Source organism: Patiria miniata, unplaced genomic scaffold (assembly GCF_015706575.1).
Source record: "Patiria miniata isolate m_02_andy unplaced genomic scaffold, ASM1570657v1 HiC_scaffold_24, whole genome shotgun sequence".
In the NCBI taxonomy this organism is placed as follows: domain Eukaryota; kingdom Metazoa; phylum Echinodermata; class Asteroidea; order Valvatida; family Asterinidae; genus Patiria; species Patiria miniata.
The window spans coordinates 22,238,504-22,262,898 of NW_024037063.1; the positions used below are offsets into that span (position 1 = coordinate 22,238,504).

The following is a 24,395-nucleotide window of genomic DNA, read 5'->3' on the forward strand; positions in this document are numbered from 1 at the left end:
GTCACAAAATGTTACACGGGTTGAGGAAACTAATGGCAAATGTGGGCATAACATTTTCAGAGTTTAGTCTGAAATCAGACTTTTTGAATATAAGAGAAAGACATTATCAGTACATAACGAAATGCATCTTTCAGACCATGCATTCCATTCAGTCAGACCCTTCTTTTAAGTGGCAATATCATCACTGCAAATTGCGGATTATTACCGGAGGTATTAGTCAAACCTCGATCTTGTCTCGTCAGAGATTTCAAATAATCTCTGTTTTTCAAATATTTTTTTTTAAGGGACGAGGCTTAAAATCCTCTTCTGATGAAATGTTCTGCTTTCGGCTTCGCTCTTTTTACCCCCTTAATACAATCAATCAAGTAAAGCAACTAGAATACTCAGATAAAAAATAAACAAATTTCAAAATAGCGGAAATCAAACACTACCAAAATATGAGAATAAAATCGTCACTTTTAACATGCCATAATGAAGTGGCATGAAGCCATTGTTGGCCTACATGTTCACTGTCTTTCATGTTCGCCTATTTTCTTTTTACACGTTTCATTCCAGTGTTAATTCATACTATAGGACCATGCATTGAACCTTTTTGTTATAAATAACAACGATCTAACAACGATCTAACAACGATCACCCTATGAAATAACATTTTGGAGAGTACGTTTTTAAAATTGAAAGTCGTTGAAAATGAAGAGTTGGAAAATGAAAACTGTTTAGTGGTGGGCCAGTGACGCAAACCATAAGTAATTGATTCTAAAAAAAAAAACCACAAAAAAAACATTCTCTTGAATCGACGTGCTGCCACCAAAAACCATTGTCAGATAAACGTGATGCTGCCACTGTTTGCTGTAGACGCAACCACGATGACTAACCGTGACTGCTGACTCTGTCGGCACTTTCACACAATGTATGGCGCGCCTTGCCCTGACAAATGTCACTCCATCCAATTCCCCATTTACACCGGAACACGCTCAGTCTTCACACGGACTCACGGACCAATCCGCCCACACACGCACCTGGCAATCTCGAGGGAAAATGTGCCCGTCATAGTTGACACCGGAACATTAACGCGGAGGAATATAGCCGATGACTCGAGCTTGCCAACTTTGGATTTGACGTAATGACTTTGTTGAGAATGACAGTGCGACCATGTCCCGCCCCTTTGCGCATCTGTATGGTCTAGTTAGCAGGGATGGGGTGGGGTGGGGTGGGGAGTGGGGGCACTTTGAGCCACATCATCTGAGGGCCAGTGGACGAACCTGTGTTCACAGGAACGAAGTGCCATCTCTCTATTGAAGCGAATGGGCCAGACTATAGTGTTCATGCATGAAATGCTGATGTGGGGAATCGCCACACCTCCTCCACAGCGAGTCTGTTACATTCCCAGCATTGAATAATGCCGGTATCCAATTAACAACTTGGTTGAGAGGAGTAATTGAGGTAAAGCGCCTTAATCAAGGGCACAACACGCATGGCCACGGCGGGGCTCGAACCCACAACCTCACGATCATGAATCCTATGCAATGCACATAGACCAAACGTGCCCCAAACAATATACAATATATTCGACTCTCGTTAGTACAAACTCTGTTAATACACAATTCTGGTTATAACAAACATAAACCCTTGGTCCCGACTGTGCATTTATGTGCACAATGAATGGGACTGATGTTCCTCTTAATACAAAATTCTGATATAACAACAATAATTATTTGGCTAGGTCCGAACGAGTTTGTTATAACGAGAATCGACTGTAGTTCTTTTTGTCCTCCAATTTACGAGTGAGTTCAAGAGGGAAAAGCCTATACAGAGCGTGCTCCCCCTTCTCTACGTCACTGACCCCGCCCCTCCCTACGAAATGGTAGGATGAGTCTATGAGAATTTGGCACACCATAAGTCGTGTATATTTTTTGTATATGAATATTCAGATCTTATTCATTACAAGGTATGATGTTCTTATTCCTCCATGGTATGACACATCCAGTGCCACTTGCAATGTCGCGGGCATGCTGTGTACCACTTCATCTAAATTGTCGTATTTCCTCGTTATTTTCCACCTTAATGGACTGGTTACCATGTCTCATGAGCTATGGTCCTACATTGCGTGCGTGCGGCACGTGTTGCGTGTTTCTGACCCGTTTACTTGCCAAGACGCATGACATACATCTTGCAACACATGCAATACATGTACCACTCATCACTGCATCATTTTGATCAAGGCCTTATTTTTCTGTCACCCCTTGAAACTACATTAAAAATTAATGATGGAGCGCCAGTGCAAAACAGGAAAGTCTCGTGTAATATTGTAGATTGTTGAAAACCAACATTTACTGATATCCATAGTTTATTTACGTGTATTTGTAGGCTAAATCCTGCAACGTTGTAAGGTTCTGTAATAAAATTGGTGTTGTTTAATAGAACGGCTTGAAATCAAATTCTGACTTGTGAATCGGTTTTCAGATAGGAAACAGAACTACCACATTTCGACCCTTATGCCTACGCACCATTTTATTAGAAACAGTTGGGATTTCAAAGAATTCACAATTTTATTATCATTATTTGTTTTGGTAATGAAACCAATGATTCCTCACAAGTGCCCTAGGAACTGTAGCTCGCAAGCCAGCAAAAAAACCTGTAGAGAGGAGACAATGAGAAGAAATTACAGTTTTAAAGGCGGAAGGAAAACCCCAGAAGAATATACTGGGGTAAATCACAGAATCAGGTAGGGACTGATAACCCAATCCACATGTGGACCAGGACAGGAATCGAACCCAGGCCACAGCGGTGGAAGGTGAGGACAGTTAACCACTGCGTCAACCTGACTCCCCCGCGTACCCAAATCACCCTCATACCAATATTTGCTTCCCCGTGTAAACATGACCTGCATAACACCGTGCACCGACCTGTTTTTAATGGTGTTTCTAGAGGATAATAAAAAAAACAGTGAAAATAAGATAGATTCTCACGGGAATGGAACCAGTTGTTCCAATTTCTAGACCGTGTTTGACCAAAGCCTCTAAATATATTATGCACACCTTCCATGTGGATGATCCAGTGACTTGTGTCAGACGCCCACTCTTTCATTTTCAAAGACTAGGGTCGGGACCAGACGATTTAAAGGAAAATCACTCGGATTTTTCTCTATCAAGAATCACTTCAGTCGATTTAGATTGAAAAAGCAATATTCAATGGCATCAATTTCACTCTAAATCGTTTTGTACCTGGTTTCAGTGAGATGGAGTGACTTTTCCTCTCACAGTTTTTACTATTTGAAAATAAGTGAGTAACCACCACTTGTTCACCATGATGATTACTACTTAAACAAAACCTAGATGCCAAGAAAAAAATTGGCATTGAACGATAAAGTAGTAAGTTGATATTTGAAGCTTCACCTCGAATTCCGCTTTTTCTCCAGCCATGCCAGTTCGGAGCTCCTAATAAGCGAAATGTGTAATTATGGCGACAACCGTCAACAGACCACCTTTTCAAAATGCCACCCCGTGTCCTACAAAGCTCAGACGATCTTGTTGTGTATACACGCTGACCTTTTTGCAAGCCCCGTTTGCTCTGAATATTCTAACAGGATTTCCCGCGGTTTCTTTTCCCTCTGTTTATCCCCGCCCACATTCCATCTGCCCGCATCCCGTTGACCAGTACTACGTCAAGTATCTTTATCCTATACATCCACGATCCACTTGATTTCAGACAAAAAAGTAAAGTCCTCGTCTTAAACCCACCTAAGTGCGGCAAGGTTTGTGGTCTCTCACCCAACCTATTTATATATGAACTTGACCGCAAAGTACATGTTTTTGGAAAGGAAATAAATATTTCATCTAAAAAGACAAACCAATATCGAGTTGATTTTTCAAAATACAAACACAAACGATAATAATGAAATTGTTAGTAGGTTTGAAGACGTCACAGCTTTAATTGAATGTGAAACTCAACCACAGATTAGCCTAGCTTTTCTGAAAAGGAAATCTTAAAAAAAAAACACTCTCAACGTATTTCGATTTCTTCAAGTTGGACAAACACTAACAATAATAATATCGTCAAGCAAAGTATCAAAATTGGGTTAAGACATCACAATTTAATTTGAATGTTGTAAACTCAACCACAAAGTACTCACCTCCTGTACTACTTTTTCGATAAAACTAGAATTAAAATTGCATTTTGAATTTCCCCAGTGTAAGTCACACCTACATTGTCTAGAATTCTTCAAGTTGGCCAGACACTCACAGTGCTTGTTGAAGTATTTAGGATCATTTTGCCACAGGTTTACCGTCAACATGTTTGAAGACATCATACTATTTTCAACCATATGGTAGATAGCACTTTGCGTTGATGAAGGACTTACCAATCAACGTGTCTTATTCATTCCCTTAGACTCATTACGGGTTGATTTCCGGAGTCCATTAAAATGTTAATCCTTTACACGAGTCAGCGCCTGAAGGCGTGCTAATCCCTTGGTGTAATCCCCAAGGCAAGATGGGTCGGCTTCGTACTTTGCTATTTGCTACTAAAGAAACACCCTCGGGAGGTGTATATAACGCATATATACGCCCCAGTCAAATAGTAAAGGAGGCACTAATATCAGAATATCTGCCGATGAATCATGAAATATTATTTTAGTAGGCGTTATATGCATGGCTCTCTGAGTTCACAAGTTTGCCTGATTGTGTTAATACATCTTTTTGACTCAAAACGCAGTCCCGTGTTTAAAAAAAACTCCCTATTGAGTGCTTACCTCATATACCTCGTCAAACAGTGAAGGGGCACTAACAGAAGAATATTTGCCAGTGAATCATGAAACATTATTTCAGCAAGTGTTATATAGGGCTCTCCGAGTTCACAAGTTGTTACTTAAAAAAAAGGCCGTTGAGAGTTATCTGATTAATTTTAAAAATATATCTTTTGACTTTTAAAATGAGGTCTTGGTGTCATATGAAATTTTGACTCTTCGAAATCCGGTCTCTTTTAACCTTATATTGATTCTAACCCTGTCGCTGTACTGATTATCTTCACTTAGGCATGCGCAATACAATTAAGGAGTCTTTATTTCATAGAGTCAACATGTCACACTACACCGTATTTAAAATGATTTTGTATGAAAACTTATTGTGCGTTTTATTTTCCAGGCAATATTAGTGAGGGTTCACAAGATCACGCGTGAGTGTCCCACATTGGCGAGAAGAATACACCAATATATCTCTGCATAGGTAAGTTTCCAAAACAATTCAATTTGGAGTTGAACCTGGGACCACTGGAATGCAACTATTCTCTTGAGTTGCAGATTGCATATCCCATTTCTTTCTCTCTAGTGATGAATCCCAGTGTTCTTCAGAATTACCCGGACACGACTTCAAACCTGATGAAACCAAGTTTCATATGGGTGTTTGTTTTTCCAGGCAATATTATCGAGAGTTTACAAGATCACGCGTGAATGTCCCATATTGGCGAGAAGACGGTGAAGAAATATTCAGTGTTAGAGGTGGAAGACAACTCGGGGAAAACCCGTGGAATTCGCATCTCTGCAACTCGTTCACGTTTGCCAATAAATTGTGTTGTGCATTTTTCAAATAATTTATCATTCAATTATTGGGACTTGCATTTGATCGAATATTCGAATGTTCGAACATTAATATTTGGACATTCGAAATTGACATTAAATAAAAAATATTTTTACCAATACTGTGTATGTATCGATATATTATTTTCGAGATAGCTAACTAGCTGATATTGGATAGATTTTAAAGATGAACATTAGGGTTAATATTCCTCATAGAAGCTCTCAACTCATTCATGTATTAAAAGTGGCTGTCCACTGTGGCATTTGACCAACAATACAACCACTGAACTTGTACGAATAAAAATTACATCGCGGATGTTTTTCGTCATCTTTTCGAGACTGCTCACCTTTTTTCTTTTTTTTTTTGGTTAAAATGCTATTCGGATATTCGATGGATGATCGGATATTCGATGGATGATCGGATACTCGGTTGATGATCGGATATTTGGTATATATTCGGCACAGGCCTCGTTTGCCAGGGCGGGATTCGAACCCGGGTCTTAGAGGTGGAAGGCGAGGGAAGCACCACAGCGCTGACCCAGCTCCCCTTCTTGCGTCGCTTGTGATTATCATTAGCCCTGTTTAATTCCGGCAAATTAATAAACTTACTAAGAACAAACGGCCTACCAAAGGTTAACGAATAAACCGTCATGTAATTTTTCTACCTTGTGAGTGGTCCCTAGCTGATTTTCGCTATATAAACAATTTTCTTAGCTTGTTTGCAACTTTTCCTTCTTAGCAGTGTAGCTGTTCCGTTAAACCGGGGTTTCTGTCATGCGGTGTATTACGCGGTCCGTCGATCCCATAGCGCGCAGTCGACCCTGTCCCGCTGCCACGGGAAATTAATTAGATAAAACAAATAGCGAGCCGTTTTTCATTAGCTTCCTCGCGGTCTGGTGATTGGTGTCGAGTTTTTTTTACGGGGAACAGTGGCCGGCAAATAATATCAGGTTTGCGGATCATGTTGATGCTTTATGGTCTAAATTGAGTTGGTGTTACCATTAGAAGTCCGAGATCTGAATGATTTATAAATCTCCTGTGAAGAGAGAAAAAATAGCAGAACTGAAAAAAAAATGAAAAAAGTGGCCAATTATTTGGGAACTTTCTTGAGAAAAAAAATCTAAAAGCTGGTGCGGTAGTGTCGATAGTGAAATGCAAATTCCGCCACCCCCTCCCCTTACCCAGTTGGATTTGCTGCCGAATTGAGCCCCTTGATTTTATCGAGTCGTCCTAGATTTCACAATGACATTTGTGTGTTTTGAACTTTCGTACTAACACCAATAATAATTAAGGCAGTGTTCCATACTTGCCACCACCATGTTGTTTGTACTCTTCCATTGTCCCAAACGAACTTTCACACAAAATAGGTCAGACACCTTGCGGGTTTATCAAGAACGATCCAAATAATTAACCAGAATGAATAAAAGATCGGCACCACTTTGTCAGATTGTCATAATGGCCACCTCTAGCGGGTCATAGCCATCTTTCATTATTTGATGCCCCTTTAATAAGGTTTGATGTAGATGAATAAAGACCTGAGACCCTTTTTTACCAAAGGGCCACTTTCGACTTCTCTTTTGGCCACAGGCGTCAATTTGCACGCATCTGTCTTGATTGTCACCGTAGTCTTCGCTGAAGACGCAATCGAAGTCTTTAACAGCAGTAGGTACTGGTCTTATTTGCCAGCATCCACAAACTACGCCTCGAAACTAATCTATGCGTACCTCATCGCTTTGTTCAAAAGATTTCAGACAAACTACACACGTACGTACATACTCTTGCTCATTAAAGATGTACATTCATCTACCATTCGTGTGCTTTTTTTTTTTTAACTAGGGCGCCCCCAACGGTAAACTTGACGATAATCAGAAAAAAAGGACAAACACTCTCAGACAACAAACAGACAATCGGGCCAACAACACGATCCGCCCCAACCCGGCGTATACAGAGAACAGAGCCCGTGATAGCTAGCTCGACATCCGAACGACTACCCAATTCATCACTGTTCCCTGCCCACTTTCCCCTGCCTGGAGAAATAAAATCGGACTAATAATTCAGCAGCAAGCAGCGATCTGATGGAGAGCCCTTAATGGCTGCTCATCCCCCAGGGAACCGGCGGCTTGTTGCTGACGAGCCAAGATGATCAATTTTTGATGTATATATCCGGCACCCCGCTAATGAATTTACTCCTCGCGCGCATGCAACGCGCGGTCTTTTGAGCAGGCCACGAACGCGGTCGCGATGGGGGCTCGGGGCGCATTATCCCCCGTAATCGCTAGCATTCTGACACGCTACACTCCCACCGAATTGGTGGTATATTTCAAGGGGGAATCCCCTCAGGGGGTACAGGAATCTTCAAATTCGGAACGGACGACTTGTAATGGATCATTGTCATGCAGGATCAACCGGCTTTCAGCCTCACGTTTTGGTAAATCAATCAAATTAACGAACCGGGGGGGGGGGGGGGGGGTTGAAGAAAAACGGTTTAAAAGGAGATTTTATGCTAGACTTGAAGCTATACCACTCCCATTATTACGAATTTCGGTGTTGTCAATCGACTGTCGCTATCGAAGAATAACACTGTGCCGCTGTACTGCCATTGGTCTGGTGTCTAGAAGCCAAAACAATATTACACGGCTAACTTTAGACTGGTCCCCGCCCCCATGAAACATGGGGACCGGTAGCAAGTTCCCATTCCATTGATTGGATCACCTCTGCGCGTGCGCAGTATGACACTTTCTAATTCAGCAAAATTCGAAGATTCTCACCACACAAGCTGCACATTAGTAGCCTTGTTGCCTTGCAATAGACTGGTTGCGCGCTAGCATTATTGTTGTGATTTTGTATTTAGGGTGCGGGAATCAGACATTTAGGCTAGTCCTGCATATATTTTTCATATAGCATTCATTGCTAGCTATACTTGTCGCTACATTCGAATTCAGAAGGACAATGGAGGGACCGATAACCAGTCTAGGCTAACTTATATCGTTGACATAGGGTCATATGAAAATCATACCTCGACTATACGGACGAATAAACCAATCATTATTGTCATCTCAAAGCCGTAATCAGGTCCGTCCAAAACATCTCACGTGACGTCACAAACTGGGTAAACGAACATTGCTCCGAGTACTTGACTTCTGATGACGATGCATCAGCACTGAATCAGTGATTAATTTCAAGATTATTGTGTCAATCCTGAGGGTTAAAAAAACACTCCTCTGGCTGCGATATCGTATTAGGATTGTATTTGGTAAACAACTTATCCAAGTGTCAACTACAACTTGTGACGTCCAGCGAAGTAAAAACAGCCCCATAGAGAGACATTTTTGTAGTGGGTGTTGTTTACTAGAGTATATACCCATGTCTCGTTATGTGCTTGAACATCATAATACCCAAACATCTAAAAGTCTACAAAAAAACGCAAGGCATCGCAGTTTTCTGGAAAAAATAACCTCCTCGTAAACGCCTCCGTACTTCAGCCGCGCATTAAAGAGAGAGGTTACAACGCAAACTGACACATAATCTGAAACGGTTGGCCGCTTTGGGCGTGAAAAAAACGGCTAATTTTAGCCGAGTGACAGGCGCGCTCCCCACAAGGATCCCGGGCAAATCATCAACCGACAAATTTGGAAGCAAATTCTTAGAAGTGTGGGTCTTTTTTAAGGGGAGTCATACAGGCAGCTGTTGTATCGCCAAATTGATCACCGTCTTTCGCTTAAAACTGGTGCGATGGGCTCTGTGCACTGTGAATGGGGTTAATGTGGAGTGCTGTGGCCTCGTGGTTAAGGGCACTGGATTCGTGGTCGGTGGGTAAAGCTGGGGGTTGTGGGTTCCAGTCCAGCCGGGGTCATGGTGCGTGTGCCCTTGGGCAAGGCACTTTGTCACTCATTGCTTCTCTCCACCCAGGAGTAAATGTATACCTGTGAGGGCAGAGATTGTTATTGTGATTGAATAAGCTTGCTTGCGCCTAACAGGCAGCATCGAGCTGTATACTCCCCAGGGAGCTGAGATGGTATTTGGAATGTTTCATTGGCCCAATGATCAGGGGTAATAATAATACTGTAAGCGCTGTGATTTAGTTTACTAATAAGAGCGTTCTTAAATGCCGATTATTTATGTTCGGTGATATATCATGATACGGGTCCGTCTACCATAGATGGGAAATTTCGTACAGTGGGCAGATATTCTTGGCTTAAAATATGTCGGTCTTACTTGTCTGTGCTTTGTACCTGTTTGTCGAAGGGACTCGAACAAGCGACCTTGCGAACTATTGAGGATCGCCAAGACAGGGCCGAGCGAGCGCTAGCGGTTAAGAGCACCGGACTCAAACTCTGGTGTTTCTGATCAGCAGAGTGTGGGTTCGAGTCCCGGTCTTGGCACTTGTGTTCTTAAGCAAGACACTTAACCATTATTGCTTCGTCCTTCGGATGGGCGTACAGCCGTCGGTCCCGTGCCGTATAATGCACGTAAAATAGCCCATGCAGTAACACTTATCGCTAAGAGAAGGGGTTCGCCCCTGTGTTTCTGGCAGTGCGTTATTATCAGGCTGCACTTTCAAGGAAGGAAGGAAGGGTATAGCTCAGTTGGTAGAGCGACGGTACGGCGTTCCGAAGGCCACAGGTTAACATCAGTCTCCAGTCAATATTGTCATACATATAATACATTTCAAACCGAACTTTCCCTAATTGTCAGAACATCTTTTTTTTTCGCACAGATATACAATCACTGGCACAACTCGAGTGTAAATGCAGAAAATGCAAAGTCAATCACACCAGGAAAAAAATCCCTTTGTTTTACCATCCTCCCACGCCAAAAAAGCCACCTAACGTGACCTTTATTCTATACGACACTAACATTGTACGGGTGAAAAAATCCGGAGTGCATTATTTGTCGTTGTTACTGTGTTACGTGCTCGTCCCAAGCTATACACATCGTTGTACGATTGTCATTCCACTGTTTACCAAAGGGAAAAATTGATCAATGCAGCGTTCAGCTTTAAGCCCAAACGCACTTAGCCCGTCAGTTAGGATACCAAAACAGACTACATTTACATTATCTTCCATTTTGCAAATAACAGTTGTCATATAAACTTTGGACTCCTATGAAATCTGGTCTCTTCAATACCTATGATCTCTAACCCTCACACGTGACCTGTATCTTCACTTAGGCATGCGCAGTACAGCTAAGGAGTCTGAATTTCATTTCCAAATTTCTCCTTTCACTTGTCAGTCGGGATATTCCTTCCATTTTTCTTGATTATGAACACGATATGACCTCCTTTATAAAGTACGCGTTGACGTTCACAACAAAAATAAAAGTGAAGTGAAATAAGAAATTCTTAAATAAGACTAAGGCTAGTCTGGTGAAGCTAATCTCATATATTAAATATATTCAATTGATTAACCCTAAAAGGGCGGGGTTATTTTGACCATCTCTCAGCCGGGGGGGGGCGGATTCCGCCCCCTAAGATCTCGGCCATCGAAAGACGAAAAATTTTGAAACTCGGTACATGCATAGAGCAACTCATCATGAACATACCCAAGAAATTTCATGACTCTAGGTCAAAGGGTTTTTGGAATTATGGCTAATTGATTATGCATAAAATTATGTATGAATGGTAATTCTGCTCTGTGTACACGACGTATATGGGAAAATTCAGTCTTCACGACGAATAGCGCCGGAAAAATTTTCGCTGCGCGGAAAGCCGTGGTCCGATTTTTGTGTTTTTGGTATCAAAAGATGCGCAAGGCTCGAGGCTAAAAAGTCATAACAGCTTGGGTCGCGAAAAAAAAAGTTTCAAGGCTATCTCGGAAAAAGCTGAGGGGGGGGGGGATTGCCCCCCTTGCCCTTTTATTAGGGTTAAGAATGGCTATGAAATGGAAGCCTTTTCATACATTGGGTCTGCACAATGGGCAGGATTTAGCCCATTCATTGGCATTACGGAGTAATCCTATACGATAGCACTGCCCAGATCACAAGTGACAGTCAGTCAGCGAGATAGGTACAAAGAGGACACTACACTGGCCTTTGAGACCATCGAGACTATTTAATATAATTGTACTTTATAATTATGACAAATATGATATTTCTGTCCTAATTTTCATGGTCAACCCATGACTGTTTTGGAGAAGAATGTTCGGGCTGAATGGTAACATCGCCACGCGAGACAAAAGTGTCACAATTAAATTTCTCCTTCAAATTAGCGCAATAAAAGCAGCCACGACGACAGTTCTGCTCTCTGGAATGATGAAACATACATGACACTTAACTTGACATTCACCTCCGAAATCCTTGCCTGGTTCGCGCCATTGTGCCACTAGCAATGACGTCACACCCCCACGAAATTCATTGAACTTATACGCGGCAACTGGTCACAATACGCAACCTTGCAACCTTGCAACCATGCAATACACCCTGAAGAAGGACAAAATGTCCAACAAGTCGGCAAAGCAATAACTGGTTGAGCACTACTAAAGTTTATATTCTTCATTAGTGCTACACAGCACCCCATTTTGTTATTGGTCCCAAAACGCGACGTAAATTTGCTTTGCAATGTGCAGTTCGTGCTCCAAAAAAAAAAAAAAACACCGCTAGAGCTGCGTGCGCGCACTTTATGTCCAATCAAAGATAAATTATTCACGAACAAGATATTATTATATGCAATCGGGCTGACAGCGGTCCATCTTTTTAATGACCATAATAAAGCTCGTCATTTTGGGGGGAAACGGGCAGAATTTTTTTCGGATTAATTTCAGTGCACATAAATTGATTTCTCTACCGACGCGGATTATTATATGCAACTCGCCAATCCGTAGGGACGAGTTTCCGTTGTTCGTGTACAGTCAAAATACATGCCATCCCCCTCATTAAATCTTAATAGGCAAGAAGATTAATTGCAGTCATAAATTTGTTATATATTTCCCCCCGTTTTGATGGGAACAAAGGCAACACGGTGTGCGTTGGACATTAGCGTCGGCGCCAGTCATTCAGAACCAACGAAAGGTGGCAAATTACAAAACGACATTTACCTCAGGAAGGGGTGGGCGAGGTTATGTTTGCAGGGAGGCAGAACCAATCTTTCAGGCCTAAGATATTGCTTTAAAATAATTTGCACCAAAATTGCAAAAATAGATTATTAGAAAAACAAGACTATATGTCTATGGTCGAAGGTGTCTAGTTAGTGCTCAATGAAAACGGACAGGCTTATGCAAGTGTAATGGACAAGGGGGAGTGAGTCGGTCAGTCTATCAGACAAACTCCGTCAGTCAGTCAGTCACTCGGGGAGACATGCAGACAGACTCGGGGAGTCAGTCAAGCAGTCAGACGGACGTGTCGGGGAGACAGACAGAATTAGGGAGTCAGTCGGTCGGTCGGTCGGTCAGGCAGTCACTACAGATAGGTGCAAAGAGAACACTAGGCTGGCCCTCTTGGACCAGCAAAAACAGGGCCGAATCTAGAGCTGTTGAGACTAAAAGGATCATTAACCCTAACTCCCTAGGGGGTGTGCAAAATTATATTGAAATTGGAGGATTCAGGACTGCTAGGGTTAATGGTTCATTTGGTACTTAGCAAAATTAGGTCATGCAGTAGCAATATACATCACAAGATTGTTGGTTTGGTTGCCTGTTCTCATTTTCTTAAACCAAGCATCATCTGTGCCATCACATTGTGTTGTTTTAACACATAGTCTGTTGTAGGTTAGTCCCTTTTTCCAAATCAAAGTTAAAACAAGCCGACATTACCGGAAATGTTTTGTTTTGTTTTATTTTAACATGCCAAATGTTATTATTGTCCACATTTCCTGGTTTCCTGTTAAAACAGGAAAGGCAAAATTGCCTTCCCAGAATTTGGAGAAAATGATAAAGATCGTTTTGTTCATTAGCTCTTTCGATTTTCATTCTGTGGCTTATGGTTCAAGATAGCCCTTTAGTCCGTTACCTCGACTAAACCCGCCACAAATACAACATTCTCAGAAAACCAAACTCATGAGAGTAAAATGTGACCAATTCCTGTGAATTTGTATCCCTCCCCCACCCACCACCTCCGCAAAGAAAGTCCCATTTTATCAAATCCAACCCACTATTTTTTATTTAGTGTGGCAGCCGATAACGCACACCTCATCTTCCCTGTGTTAAATCGTGTGTGGCACATAAGGGATTTGTACTTTCAGATACACTGTATACAAACTATACTACGGTGTTAAAATAACGTTGTGAGGTCTCAATATTGGACGAGTATTGCGCTATAAAAATAGAGTACATGTAATAAATAAAACAAAAATATAAATCTAGCGTGGATTTTGTAGGGTGATTTCAGAGTTTAGCCGGGATTTCTAAACTAGGTAGCCAACCAAGTAGAGCTGGTTCACACAGGGATACTGACTATGAATTATCCGGAGGTCGCAGGTTCAAGCCCCGCTCAATACATTCACTTTCTTTATTCAACTTTTCAAAATTCTATTTCAATTGAGCCGGCTATTCACAGAAAAACTTTTCACAGAAAGTCTTTTCATTCATCTGGTGTACACAATGGGACGGATTTTGTCCATGCATCGTGGGCGCAGTGTAATCCTATACGATAGCACTGCCCGGCTTCAGGCGACGATCAGTCAAGTTAGTCAGTCAGTCAGTGAGGTACCAGAACAACTATTTGCCTAGACAAGTTTGTCATCTGACATTGTAGCAAAGACTCTCTTAAAAGACAAAAAATAACCAGCCTTTGTTTTTTTTTACTATACAGGTATATTTCTCGCTCGTTTTATCCTTTAAACTTTCAAGACCTTTTGCTGAGTTCACCGTAAGGTCGATGTTGCTATCGACCCACTATAACCTTTTCAAATTACTACTGCTCAGCTCGCGAGTTAAGCGAATGTAGCCGGGCGACTTAATGGATGGAATACGCCGAAACGCTGGCACATGTGTCCACGTTGATTTTTATGAATGACATTCACGCAAACTTGGCAGTTATCCAAGGTTTGCCCCCATCAATGAGAGGAGACATTTTGTATTGATTGCTTCCGTGGCGTTATCAGCTGAGGCGTGTCTAGTACGCGAGTAATGCGAAGGATCACTCGGGAATCAAATCTCGCGACACGTGGCCTATTTCGCCTGACTGAGCAGACATGGCTTAGCGTAAAATGCATTCATGTCAAAACGTAATTCCACCTTTCATTTGTGGTTAATCCTCATTCATTATTTTGCCCCTGATGTCAACCTGCACTCTCACTAAGTTTTCTAAGAAGGTCATCCCGGTGTCCTTGCTCTTTTGCATCTATCTCAATGACTGACTCAGTGACTGACTGACCGACTGATTCTCACGTGTGACCTGGGCAGTGCTATCGTATAGGATTGCCCCATAATGGATAAACCGATGTCATATGAAATTTGGACTCCTGTGAAATCTGGCCTTAAGACTCTCAGCCAATCAAATAGATTGGCGGCTTTCTAGGACCAATTAGGCTTGTCTTGTTACTTGAATATATTTTTCCTATTGTTTTTTTTTCGTATTGTTTTGTCAGCTTTTTGTTAAATACAGTTATACTTCTGTCTTTTTATCGAGCGAAATAATCAACCATGGTCTTATCTTATTTTGTTGATGTTTTGTTTGGGTATACGTCGTCCTATATAGTTCTCTGCTTTATAGTGCATTTCCAAATTTCTCTGCAAGGGGGCTTGCGGGAAATAAATTGCTTTTTGGCACCCGAAGACAATCTTGTATCGTAACGGGGCAAACGGAAGGTGAGAAATAACAGACCAGAAAATGTCAAGACGGTTTGTTTGCCTCTTGGAACACTTAGCAGTACAGTTAATTGTCATTGGGGCAGGCCGGTTGCGCATGACACATCTTGCCGTTTCCGTATTCACGACTCTTCAAGACGCTTCCCCAGAGGTGTAACCTTGCGTCATTCACAGACCCTCTCCCGCTGAAAATTCCCCCATCATCAAAGACATGATAGACGGAATATGAAATGATGTTTGTCGGAATTTGTTTACGGCATTTGGCCGTTCCAGTGCTAATGTATGCGCACGAAAGTGGCCTTTTTACCCCCTCCTCGATCGAGCCCTTTGGGAATGTTTAGTCTCGCGTTGTGCCTTCTTATTTAACGCCTCCCTGTTTGATTATGTATTGCAAATGCATGGAATTATTGCTGTTTATAGTTTGTCGAAGGCTCAATTCCATGCGTCAACAAATTCTGACCTTATTCTCTTTCATGTCTACCGAACGCTTTGACTGCATCGCATCAGGATAAGCACTGTTTATACAAGTACATAATTATGTTTTTGAACAATATTATTATTACATTCAACTATTTATAGGCTTCCATAAAACAGGGTTATTTCTGATTTATTTTAAATGCTTATTTTGACACAACTTCAAATTCATTCCATAATTGGAATGAATACACATGGGCAATTCCAAGAAAACAGGAACATGATAAACCCAAAAAATCAAATTCATTCCTGAACTTTCTTTTCATTTTGAAGTTATTGCTAATAGATGTAAGGACCAGGATATAAACTTTTTTAGTCAAATTTTCATCGTTTTCTATGAAATATGTCACGTTTCTTCCTGGTGATGTTTGGCTTATAAAATGTACTACTTTATGTGCATTTTCATTTGTTTGCATATTTTTCTTGGAAAAAGCATTAGTAACAAACTTATTATGCAATTTAGTAGTATGACTTTATACCTTAAAAACAATAAAATAAAAATCTGCCCATGACTTTTGCAGGTGCACAGCTGTTGACACTTAGCCATATGAAATGCCAGTGACGAAAAGATCTCTTTTTTATTATTATTTTAAACTGGTAGTGATTATATTGCTGACAATTGATAATTTGCTTCTCCCACCTATACCAAGTATAAAAGCAACAAGTATTAAAACCAAAAACCCAGCACATTATAATAGAGAGCCCTTGAAATTTGAAATGCGAGTGACAAATGAAATGCGAGTGACAAATGAAATGCGACTGGCGGTATCACTTTTTATTATAAGAATGCAGACAGAGAAGCTCTTAGATGGTAATATTGAGGGAAATGCATAGTACATTGTGCATGCACTAAGTATGCATATTTTCGTAGATCTATAGAAGGCAGGCATCATTTATGGTACCCATGATGCATTGTATCTCCATAGGAACAGTTCCAAGTTTTATATCTATATGAACAGTCCGATCCTACACAAATAAAACTTGTAAGTTAACTGTTGAAAGTCAATTTTGGTGAAATAATTCATGCTCCTGCTGCTAAGGTTGTGAGTTCATTGAAATAGTACATGAGTGGATGAACACAATTCACTGTTTAATAACTAATAGGCATGGGATCGGGACTGCAGAAACTAGAAAGCTAGTGCCTTTGCGGCTGCGGATCACTAAATTACAGTACATTTGTAAATATTTCAGAAAACACTTTTTTTCCATTGTAATTAATATTTTGAGTCTTTTTAAACAACTTTGTAGGTTGTTTGAAAAGACAAAGCCCAGATTTGATAAGAATTGTAGAGGAAAAGCTTCATTTTGATAATAACTTAGTTAGTTGACAAACTGAAATGCGAGTGACTGAAATGCGAGTGACGACACTTTTCCCCCTAACTTAAAAACAGTTAGTTGTTGAAGATATTTGTTGCCCTCATTTATACTTCAGTATGGTAAATATCTAGTTCATATAACCATTTGGTTGTGGTGCGTTTGGTTTGAGGAGACTTTTCAATTAAAACTAAGACAATTTTTGGCATGTCCTTATGACGAAATGCGAGTGACATTTTTTTCCAACAGTGCCATGCTCATAATAGGATCCTTAAATTTTTCATTATTCCATATAGGGTTAAAGCCTTAGATATTGAGTATTTCCAAACCAAAAATGAAAGAGTAATTCTCTTTTTCGTAAGAAGTACACCACTAAGATTGAAAAAGGATGCAAAAAAGTGCCATGCGAGTGACACTGGAATCGCCCATATGTGTTGCTGCTTCTTTTATTCCCTCTTTTATTTTATTTTTTTTTTTTGGGGGGGGGGGAGTTGTGAAGAGACGGGGATTGTTTTTCCTTTTGCTATTTTTTGTTGCTTGCATTTGATTTCGTTCAGTTTTGTTTTCTTCTTTGTTGATATTACTTTTGTGAAACAGATGTACACTCGTACACAGTGAGTGTACATGATAGACTGACAAAAGTTGGAGAAAATATTCAATTATCCAGTTTCCGATAATTATTACATTATTGAATGCTCTTCCCGATTTTCCCCCTCCAAGTCCGCCCCCTCCACGCCCCGTCCCTTAATTTACCACTATTGTGATATTTGAACAGCTGTTGAGGTTATGGTGCCTATGACATGCGCCCTCTTGCGGCCGTGCTGACACCAAAACAAAAGTTTTGTTTTCCGAAAGCCACTTACAGGCGTCTGTACTTTGCCAAATTTGTGGTTTATTTATCCGAAATTGAAAACATTTGTCTGATCCGTTCTCCCATGTAAACTGAGGCTCACAGTGCGGCATAAACTATACCGACCTCATAAGCGTAGGTGGCAATTTATTGGTAATTTTATACGCTTGACCGGCAATTCAATTCTGAGAAAGCAGCGTTAGATCGAAAAAAAAACCCTGTGATTTACTGGAGCGAACATAAAGAGGAAGGGAAATTGACAGCAATCGAGTGATCGTTTTATGTCTGTTGATGGGAGGCAGTTGCTCGCCGCAATACTCCCGGAGAAATATTGATCGAATCACATTTTCCGGGGCTAAGAAAAGTTTAAGGTCGTGCTGGAGAAGATTTGTAGATTGTTCACAAATCAATAAAACAGTGGGGGATAAAGAAAATTGGTTCCCTTGGCAAATCGAACAGACGTAGTTGGCAGAGTCGTTTTAAGGAAGAAAAAAAGGCAACAAGTTCTAGCGTGTTAACGGCAGGCACATACAATAATTGCCTTATGTTTCATTAGAAGTATGATTTAAAAGTATGATTTAGAAGTATTATTTTCAATTAAGTTTTCATTTTTATTGAAGTAGATTTAATTTTTCTTTCTGATTCATGGCTCTGGACGATTTGTTTTAAAGGACATAAAGTTCAAGAATCATTCGATTGGCAACGCATGCGCGCAACGGTCAACTTCGATCTGTAAAAATAGCAACATCGATTTTTTGTTTATTTAACAACTAAGCAGATTTTAATTGGGTAAATTGTGTGTCTTCTTCGAGCTATTTTGGATTGATTTCAAAATAATTGAAATATATTCTTGAAAACCGACATTTCCTTTGAGATTTTATGGCGTACACGGGGTAACACGGGGTGGTTCGAATCCACCTGTGCATGCGCTGATTCACTCATTGGCCGATTGGGGGCGCTTGTCACATTTGCTGTCAAGGGAGAATTCAACATGGCGACTCCCATGGAACGAAATTCGTCTGCTGAAGTTTGAAGGCCGATTTACATTTTGGACTTAAAACGAGAAACTCCCGCACTGTAACGTTGGTAATAAAACAAAAGCTCGAAACATTCGAAGTGTATTTTCGTTCCGTGTTGATCTATTTGTGTTATTTGAAGGAATTTTTATTGGAATTCTATTTTAAACTGAAACAGCACTGCAGGCTAGCCGAGTTTTCGGACGAATTGGTTTGTGAGGAAATCAATATTTGCAAAGTGTTTTATTTCTCCACTGGGAAAAAAAATGTTGCAACCTGACGCTGCTTTTTTTCTGCATATAGGCCCAATCCTATCATCTCAATGAAGGTCAGTCATTGCAAAAATGATATTGATAAGACATGAATCTGGCACTGAGAATCATTTCCAATTTTGTTAGGAAATACTTGGGAAAATTTTCTTGACTCTCCATAGACTTTGTACACAACCGCTGAAGTGGCGTCAGGTTGCAACATTTTTTCCCTCCATTGTCGTAGATAAAATAGGCGCAGAGCTCCCTCTTCCCTATTTAAATGACCAAAATATCAGAATAGAAGAAGTATTTCAAAAACCCTTTCTTGCTGATGCAAAATTGTGTCCAAAGGAGCCAGCAGTCACCCTTTCAACATAACTACAAGTTTGTTAGCAACAAATAAGAAAACAATACGTATATTGGCAATGTATTTCCAAAGTATATTGCAAATGTATGAATTTTAAACAAAACTTGAATACAAAAGGAGATTGGAAGGGAAAAGGATGAGACAGTGGTTAAATGCTTTACTTTGCCCAATAAAGAGTTGTCTTTGTTTTTCAGACAAGATCAAAGTTACCTGAGCGATGGAAGCGTTACTGAAGCGGGAACTTGGACTGAGCTTTGTCGAGGCCAATGGTCAGCAAGGGGAAGGTTGGATCAGTGACGGGTTAGGATACAATACTGACAAGGGCCAGATCTTCGCCAAGATCAACAAAAAGAAAGAGGTATTGTAAAAATATAACCATCTGTACCAGGTGTGTGAACAGCATGTCTGGCATTATTTTAATTCCTCTAAATTTCTTATGGCCTCACCAAGAAGAACCGCTGATGTGACCGTCAAGTGGATTAACCTTAATATTACAAGTACACTACTGGGATTATTAAAAGCCCTTCCTCTGCAGGGGATTAAGAGCCTCTGTTCTCTTAAGTAGATTAAGTGGATTAGAGCCCTGGCCCTCCACCCCAGGTTGGGATCTCTATTGTTCATGAAATACTTTCTCAAGTGGGTTACTTTTTGTTTTATAAGAAATGTTTTGTTGTTAAGGAATTCCTTTATGCGTGAGCACTTTCACTATAAAAACCCTGGTTGTCTTCGGCCTGTGGTGGACTTTGATACTGGGCGTTGCCCGTGCAAGTTGTTTTGTATATTTATGTGAAAAATGAGTACTGGTAGATAGGCCTGTACTGCTGTGCCTGAATTTGTAAGTTCTGTATTTTATCTCATTTAGCTCCCCTCCAACTGCTATTTATGTTTGTCATTGATATATTCTTTAGAGTTGTAATTTTTGCTTTGTATTTTCAATTACTTTGGTAGATCCATAATAGGGCCCTGTAGGATGATCAAAATTGGGGCCCACAGTACAATATACTGGATACCATGTATCCACACTGCTTTTGTTTATCATCAGCACACCCTCATCGTAATAATGGTGATTGTTGGAGAATTTGGAAGAATTGAGGCAGTTGTCACCCCTATGCAGAACAAAGTCAAGAAATAATGGAGGATTTTGGAGGATTGAGGCTGAATACAATATATGTACTTGCAGGCATTTGAGGATTGTGAAGGATGGTTTCTAGCCTAGTGCCAAGGCTGGTAATGTTAATTGATTTCATCTGCAACTCCATACACCCCAAAATATATAAAATCTAACTTGTTTTTAGTGTTTGATTCTCTCAGATATCTTCTCTGGTATTTCCAGGCGAAGGTAATGTTTGATGGTGAGCTCGCAAGCTTGGAGGCAATCATTGCCACAGACACGGTCCGAGTTCCCAAACCCATGAAGGTGATGGATCACCCGACAACAGAGGGCGCTGTGCTTGCCATGGAGCACCTGGACATGAGGGGCTTGAGTACGTACGCTGCCAAGCTGGGTGAACAACTGGCCAGGTTGGCATCAAATTACTTATTAGAACATTCTAAACACTTGGTAAAATTGTGTGGAAGCTGCTTGGTTTAGTTTTCTTTATTAGATTAACTGTCAGTGATGGCCTGTTCCTGAGCTGTTAGGCATTTTGTATGAGGATGTTTTGCATTGGAGAGATGTCAATTTACTACATGCATTGAAGGGCTAAACCCAGGATTGAAAGGTTTTTGGCACACAAATATGCTAAGCGTAAACAAAAAGATATTTACTAAGTTGTAACTGGTTGCTATTCAAAATGTTAAACTGGTACTAGCTGTTGCAGCATGTTAACATGCTAAGCAATCTTTCCTTCTTATAGACTGATCCATTAGGCCCCGCCCACTGCACACTCGGGCAAAAACGTGTGCGTCTCTCCAATGCCACACTGCACTATGCAGCTGCCTTACGCATGTTCATCACGGCTGTGATTGGTCAGAACAGTGTAGGGCGTGGCTTAATGAATTAGTCTAGTGTTTTGTATCCTTTCACAGTTATGAAACCTCATCCAATTTGGAAACGATTAACTATCGTCAATGTGTTATTATTTGCTTGCCTTTTTTGCCAGGATGCACCTGTTCAACGAGGAACTAATGAAGCAAAAGGTAGCCAATGAGATTCGGGTCGGAGGGGGTTGTGACGTGGAGTGTGTCACCAGGTTTGGTTTCCCTGTTGCCACCTGTTGCGGCATCGTCCCTCAGGACAACGAATGGTGCGATGATTGGGTGGTGAGTTGATGTCCTTTGCTACCCTCTACATCACATATCACGGCTCTATTTCTTATGTTATCTTCATCTTCATTTACAGTTGAATGATAATCCTCAGCGACCTTTCTTCTAATTCTTCTAAACAGTCCATGGTATAAACTTGAAACTTTGAACAAACATCAACCCTGCAATGTCCAATTAAATAGTTGCCTGCCTGATCCCCTTGTGCTAGCTCTAGTGTTTTTTTTCCTTTCACTGGTAATTTTTATAAGCACCTTATGCTCAGTGCTGCCCGACGGCTTGCGAGAAAAATTCACAAGCTTCTCGGGTGGGACTCGAACCCATGATCTCATGCTTCTAGTGCAGACGTCTTACCACTCTACCACTGAGCTTGCTGGGGTCAGTTGGCAGGTTTGATTTGTATGTATTAGCCAGGGTTCCCACAGTCATGGAAAATCATTGAAAGTCATGAAAAAGTTTTAATTGAAAAATTGATATTCCAAAGGAAAAATTCATGGAAACATTATATCATTTTGCGCAACCCATATGAGTGGATGCGTGACGTTTAGCTATGGCAGTCTTCTAGGTTACATTGCAGTTTACTAGACGTCTTCTTTATGCATAATTATCTAGATTTCTAGCTTCCGTATCACTGAAGTACATGTGCCTACTTTACTGTCCTAGAAGGATTCACATCACTAGTTACCTTAATCTAATGCTTTGTAAAGAGCTCCTAAGAGCACCAAAATAGAAGGAGTTTGTCCTGGAAAGTATATACAAGGAAGGAACATTTTGTGTTGTTTTTTTTTTACTGCAGGAATCATTTCGGATCTGAGTACAGACAGTCGACTATTTCAACCATGAAATCCATCATCAAATGATGCCACTAAAAAAATGTCTTCAAGGTAAGCAAGGTCCTATTGCGTTCTCATTACGGAGGGATGTGGGAAGTTGTGTTAATTCTAATGATGTCATATCTGTCTCTGTTGGGTGGTGGGTGGTAGGGGATGGACCAAATTTACCTAAACGAGATTCAGGTCCCATTATATATATTTTTATAATTAAGAATACTTTTATACTTAAGAATCAGACGTTTTCTTTATTATCAAACCGAGAGGGTAGACAATAATGTCTACTGACTTTCAAGTTACTTTTGTTTGTTTGTTTGTTTGTTTGTTTGTTTAAGGGCTTGCCCGCGCACTTTGCAACTGAGAACTACAACCGCTCAATGCATGTCCGGCAGGGAAGCTTGCAGCTATCAAAAGATTACATTGCAGTGATTTAATGTATTTCTTTCGTAGTAAGTAACAATCCTATATAAAGGGTTGTTAACAAAACAATTTAGTATTACAAAAGAATTATTCGCCTGCAAGTGCTATGAGCCCCTCAGGTGTTAAAACAACTCCATATCACACATCACAGTCAAAATGTTAACAGTCAACAATTATTAAATATGCCATTGTAGCCAGAGAAATTGGTCGTAAAGAAGTGACCAAAACTTGAGTTAGTGAATTTGTTTGACCCTAGTTGATCTGGGGTGATGAGTTTACTTGCAGATGCATTATGGTCCCTCGATGGGGATTCATATTGTCTTGTTAGTCATTAATTAATACAGTTCTGTGGTCCTCCATAGTTTTTATGATTTTTGTTTATGTTGGAAAACCTCTCTATAATTTTCCTTTTGTTTATTTTAATTTCATTTTGACTTTTAATTCATTTCTTTTAATTACTTTATTTCTTGTCTGAAATATTGTTTTGTCTTTTATTGTTTTTCTTTGTCTACAAATTTGAAATAAATATTCGTTAATATGAAAATAGATTTTAAATTTTATTTATTTTGTTTTAGTTGCCCGAAGTTCATATACCTGTGGCTTTGAATCCTCACAACAGAAGCCTGTTTATTGTTATAGGCCTACATTTCTTGATTTATAAAAGTGTGATTGCGGAGCTTCTACCAGATAGCAGCTGCTATGCAATTGTACATTATCATACAGAAATGCTACATTTTGGAACGATGTATGGTGTGCCTTTGTGTCACTGTCGATAGAAGAAAAAAATAATCGTACAAGGAGATTTGTCTACCAGAGCGATATCATTTTTTATTCTTATTATATACACAAGGTCATTTCTCCTGTGCTTCAGAATTGAAGAATGCACTTCAGATAGGCCAATGCCCTCTGCGTTTATTCACTAACACAAAAAGTGTAATCAGGTTTGCCAAACCGAATTAATTCGTGAAGACGAACAAGGGATAATCCGTGGTGTGAAAAGAGTCGTTTGGAAACCGCGAGGAGAGAGGTGCATTTTAGCGTGATTAACGGGAGAGGGCCGTGGGCACCTGCGCGTCAAATCACGGCGGGGTGACGAGCGGAGACCGCGGTGAAATGTTTACGTGGTTTAAGTGCCGATTGATTTTTCACGGGGATTTCTCTTGTTGTCTCACATTTGCTGAGTTTATGTCGGTTGAATTGGCGCTTCGTGGTAATGACTTTGTTCACATTTGTGTGGATATGATTATTGGGATTGTAACAAGTCCTGCACTTTTTTTTGACAAAACAAAAATGCAAATT

The 24,395-nt window shown here is 40.4% G+C and overlaps 1 protein-coding gene across 3 annotated transcripts in view; it reads left to right on the forward strand.

Moving 5' to 3' along the window:
* LOC119732417 (ketosamine-3-kinase-like) overlaps positions 1 to 23,644 on the forward strand; it is a 49,987-nt gene extending 26,343 nt beyond the window's left edge. For 2 of the 3 annotated variants that reach the window (XM_038205916.1, XM_038205918.1), the window contains 6 exons: positions 5,142 to 5,222; positions 19,779 to 19,942; positions 20,918 to 21,105; positions 21,687 to 21,846; positions 22,643 to 22,730; positions 23,012 to 23,644. In XM_038205916.1, coding sequence (XP_038061844.1) covers positions 19,802 to 19,942; positions 20,918 to 21,105; positions 21,687 to 21,846; positions 22,643 to 22,660 — 507 coding nt within the window. In that variant the 5' untranslated portion in view covers positions 5,142 to 5,222; positions 19,779 to 19,801 and the 3' untranslated portion in view covers positions 22,661 to 22,730; positions 23,012 to 23,644. Of the gene's footprint in view, positions 1 to 5,141; positions 5,223 to 18,909; positions 19,037 to 19,778; positions 19,943 to 20,917; positions 21,106 to 21,686; positions 21,847 to 22,642; positions 22,731 to 23,011 lie in introns of those variants that run through there. The other variant, XM_038205917.1, reaches the window with a different exon arrangement.
* The last annotated feature ends 751 nt before the right edge of the window (positions 23,645 to 24,395 follow it).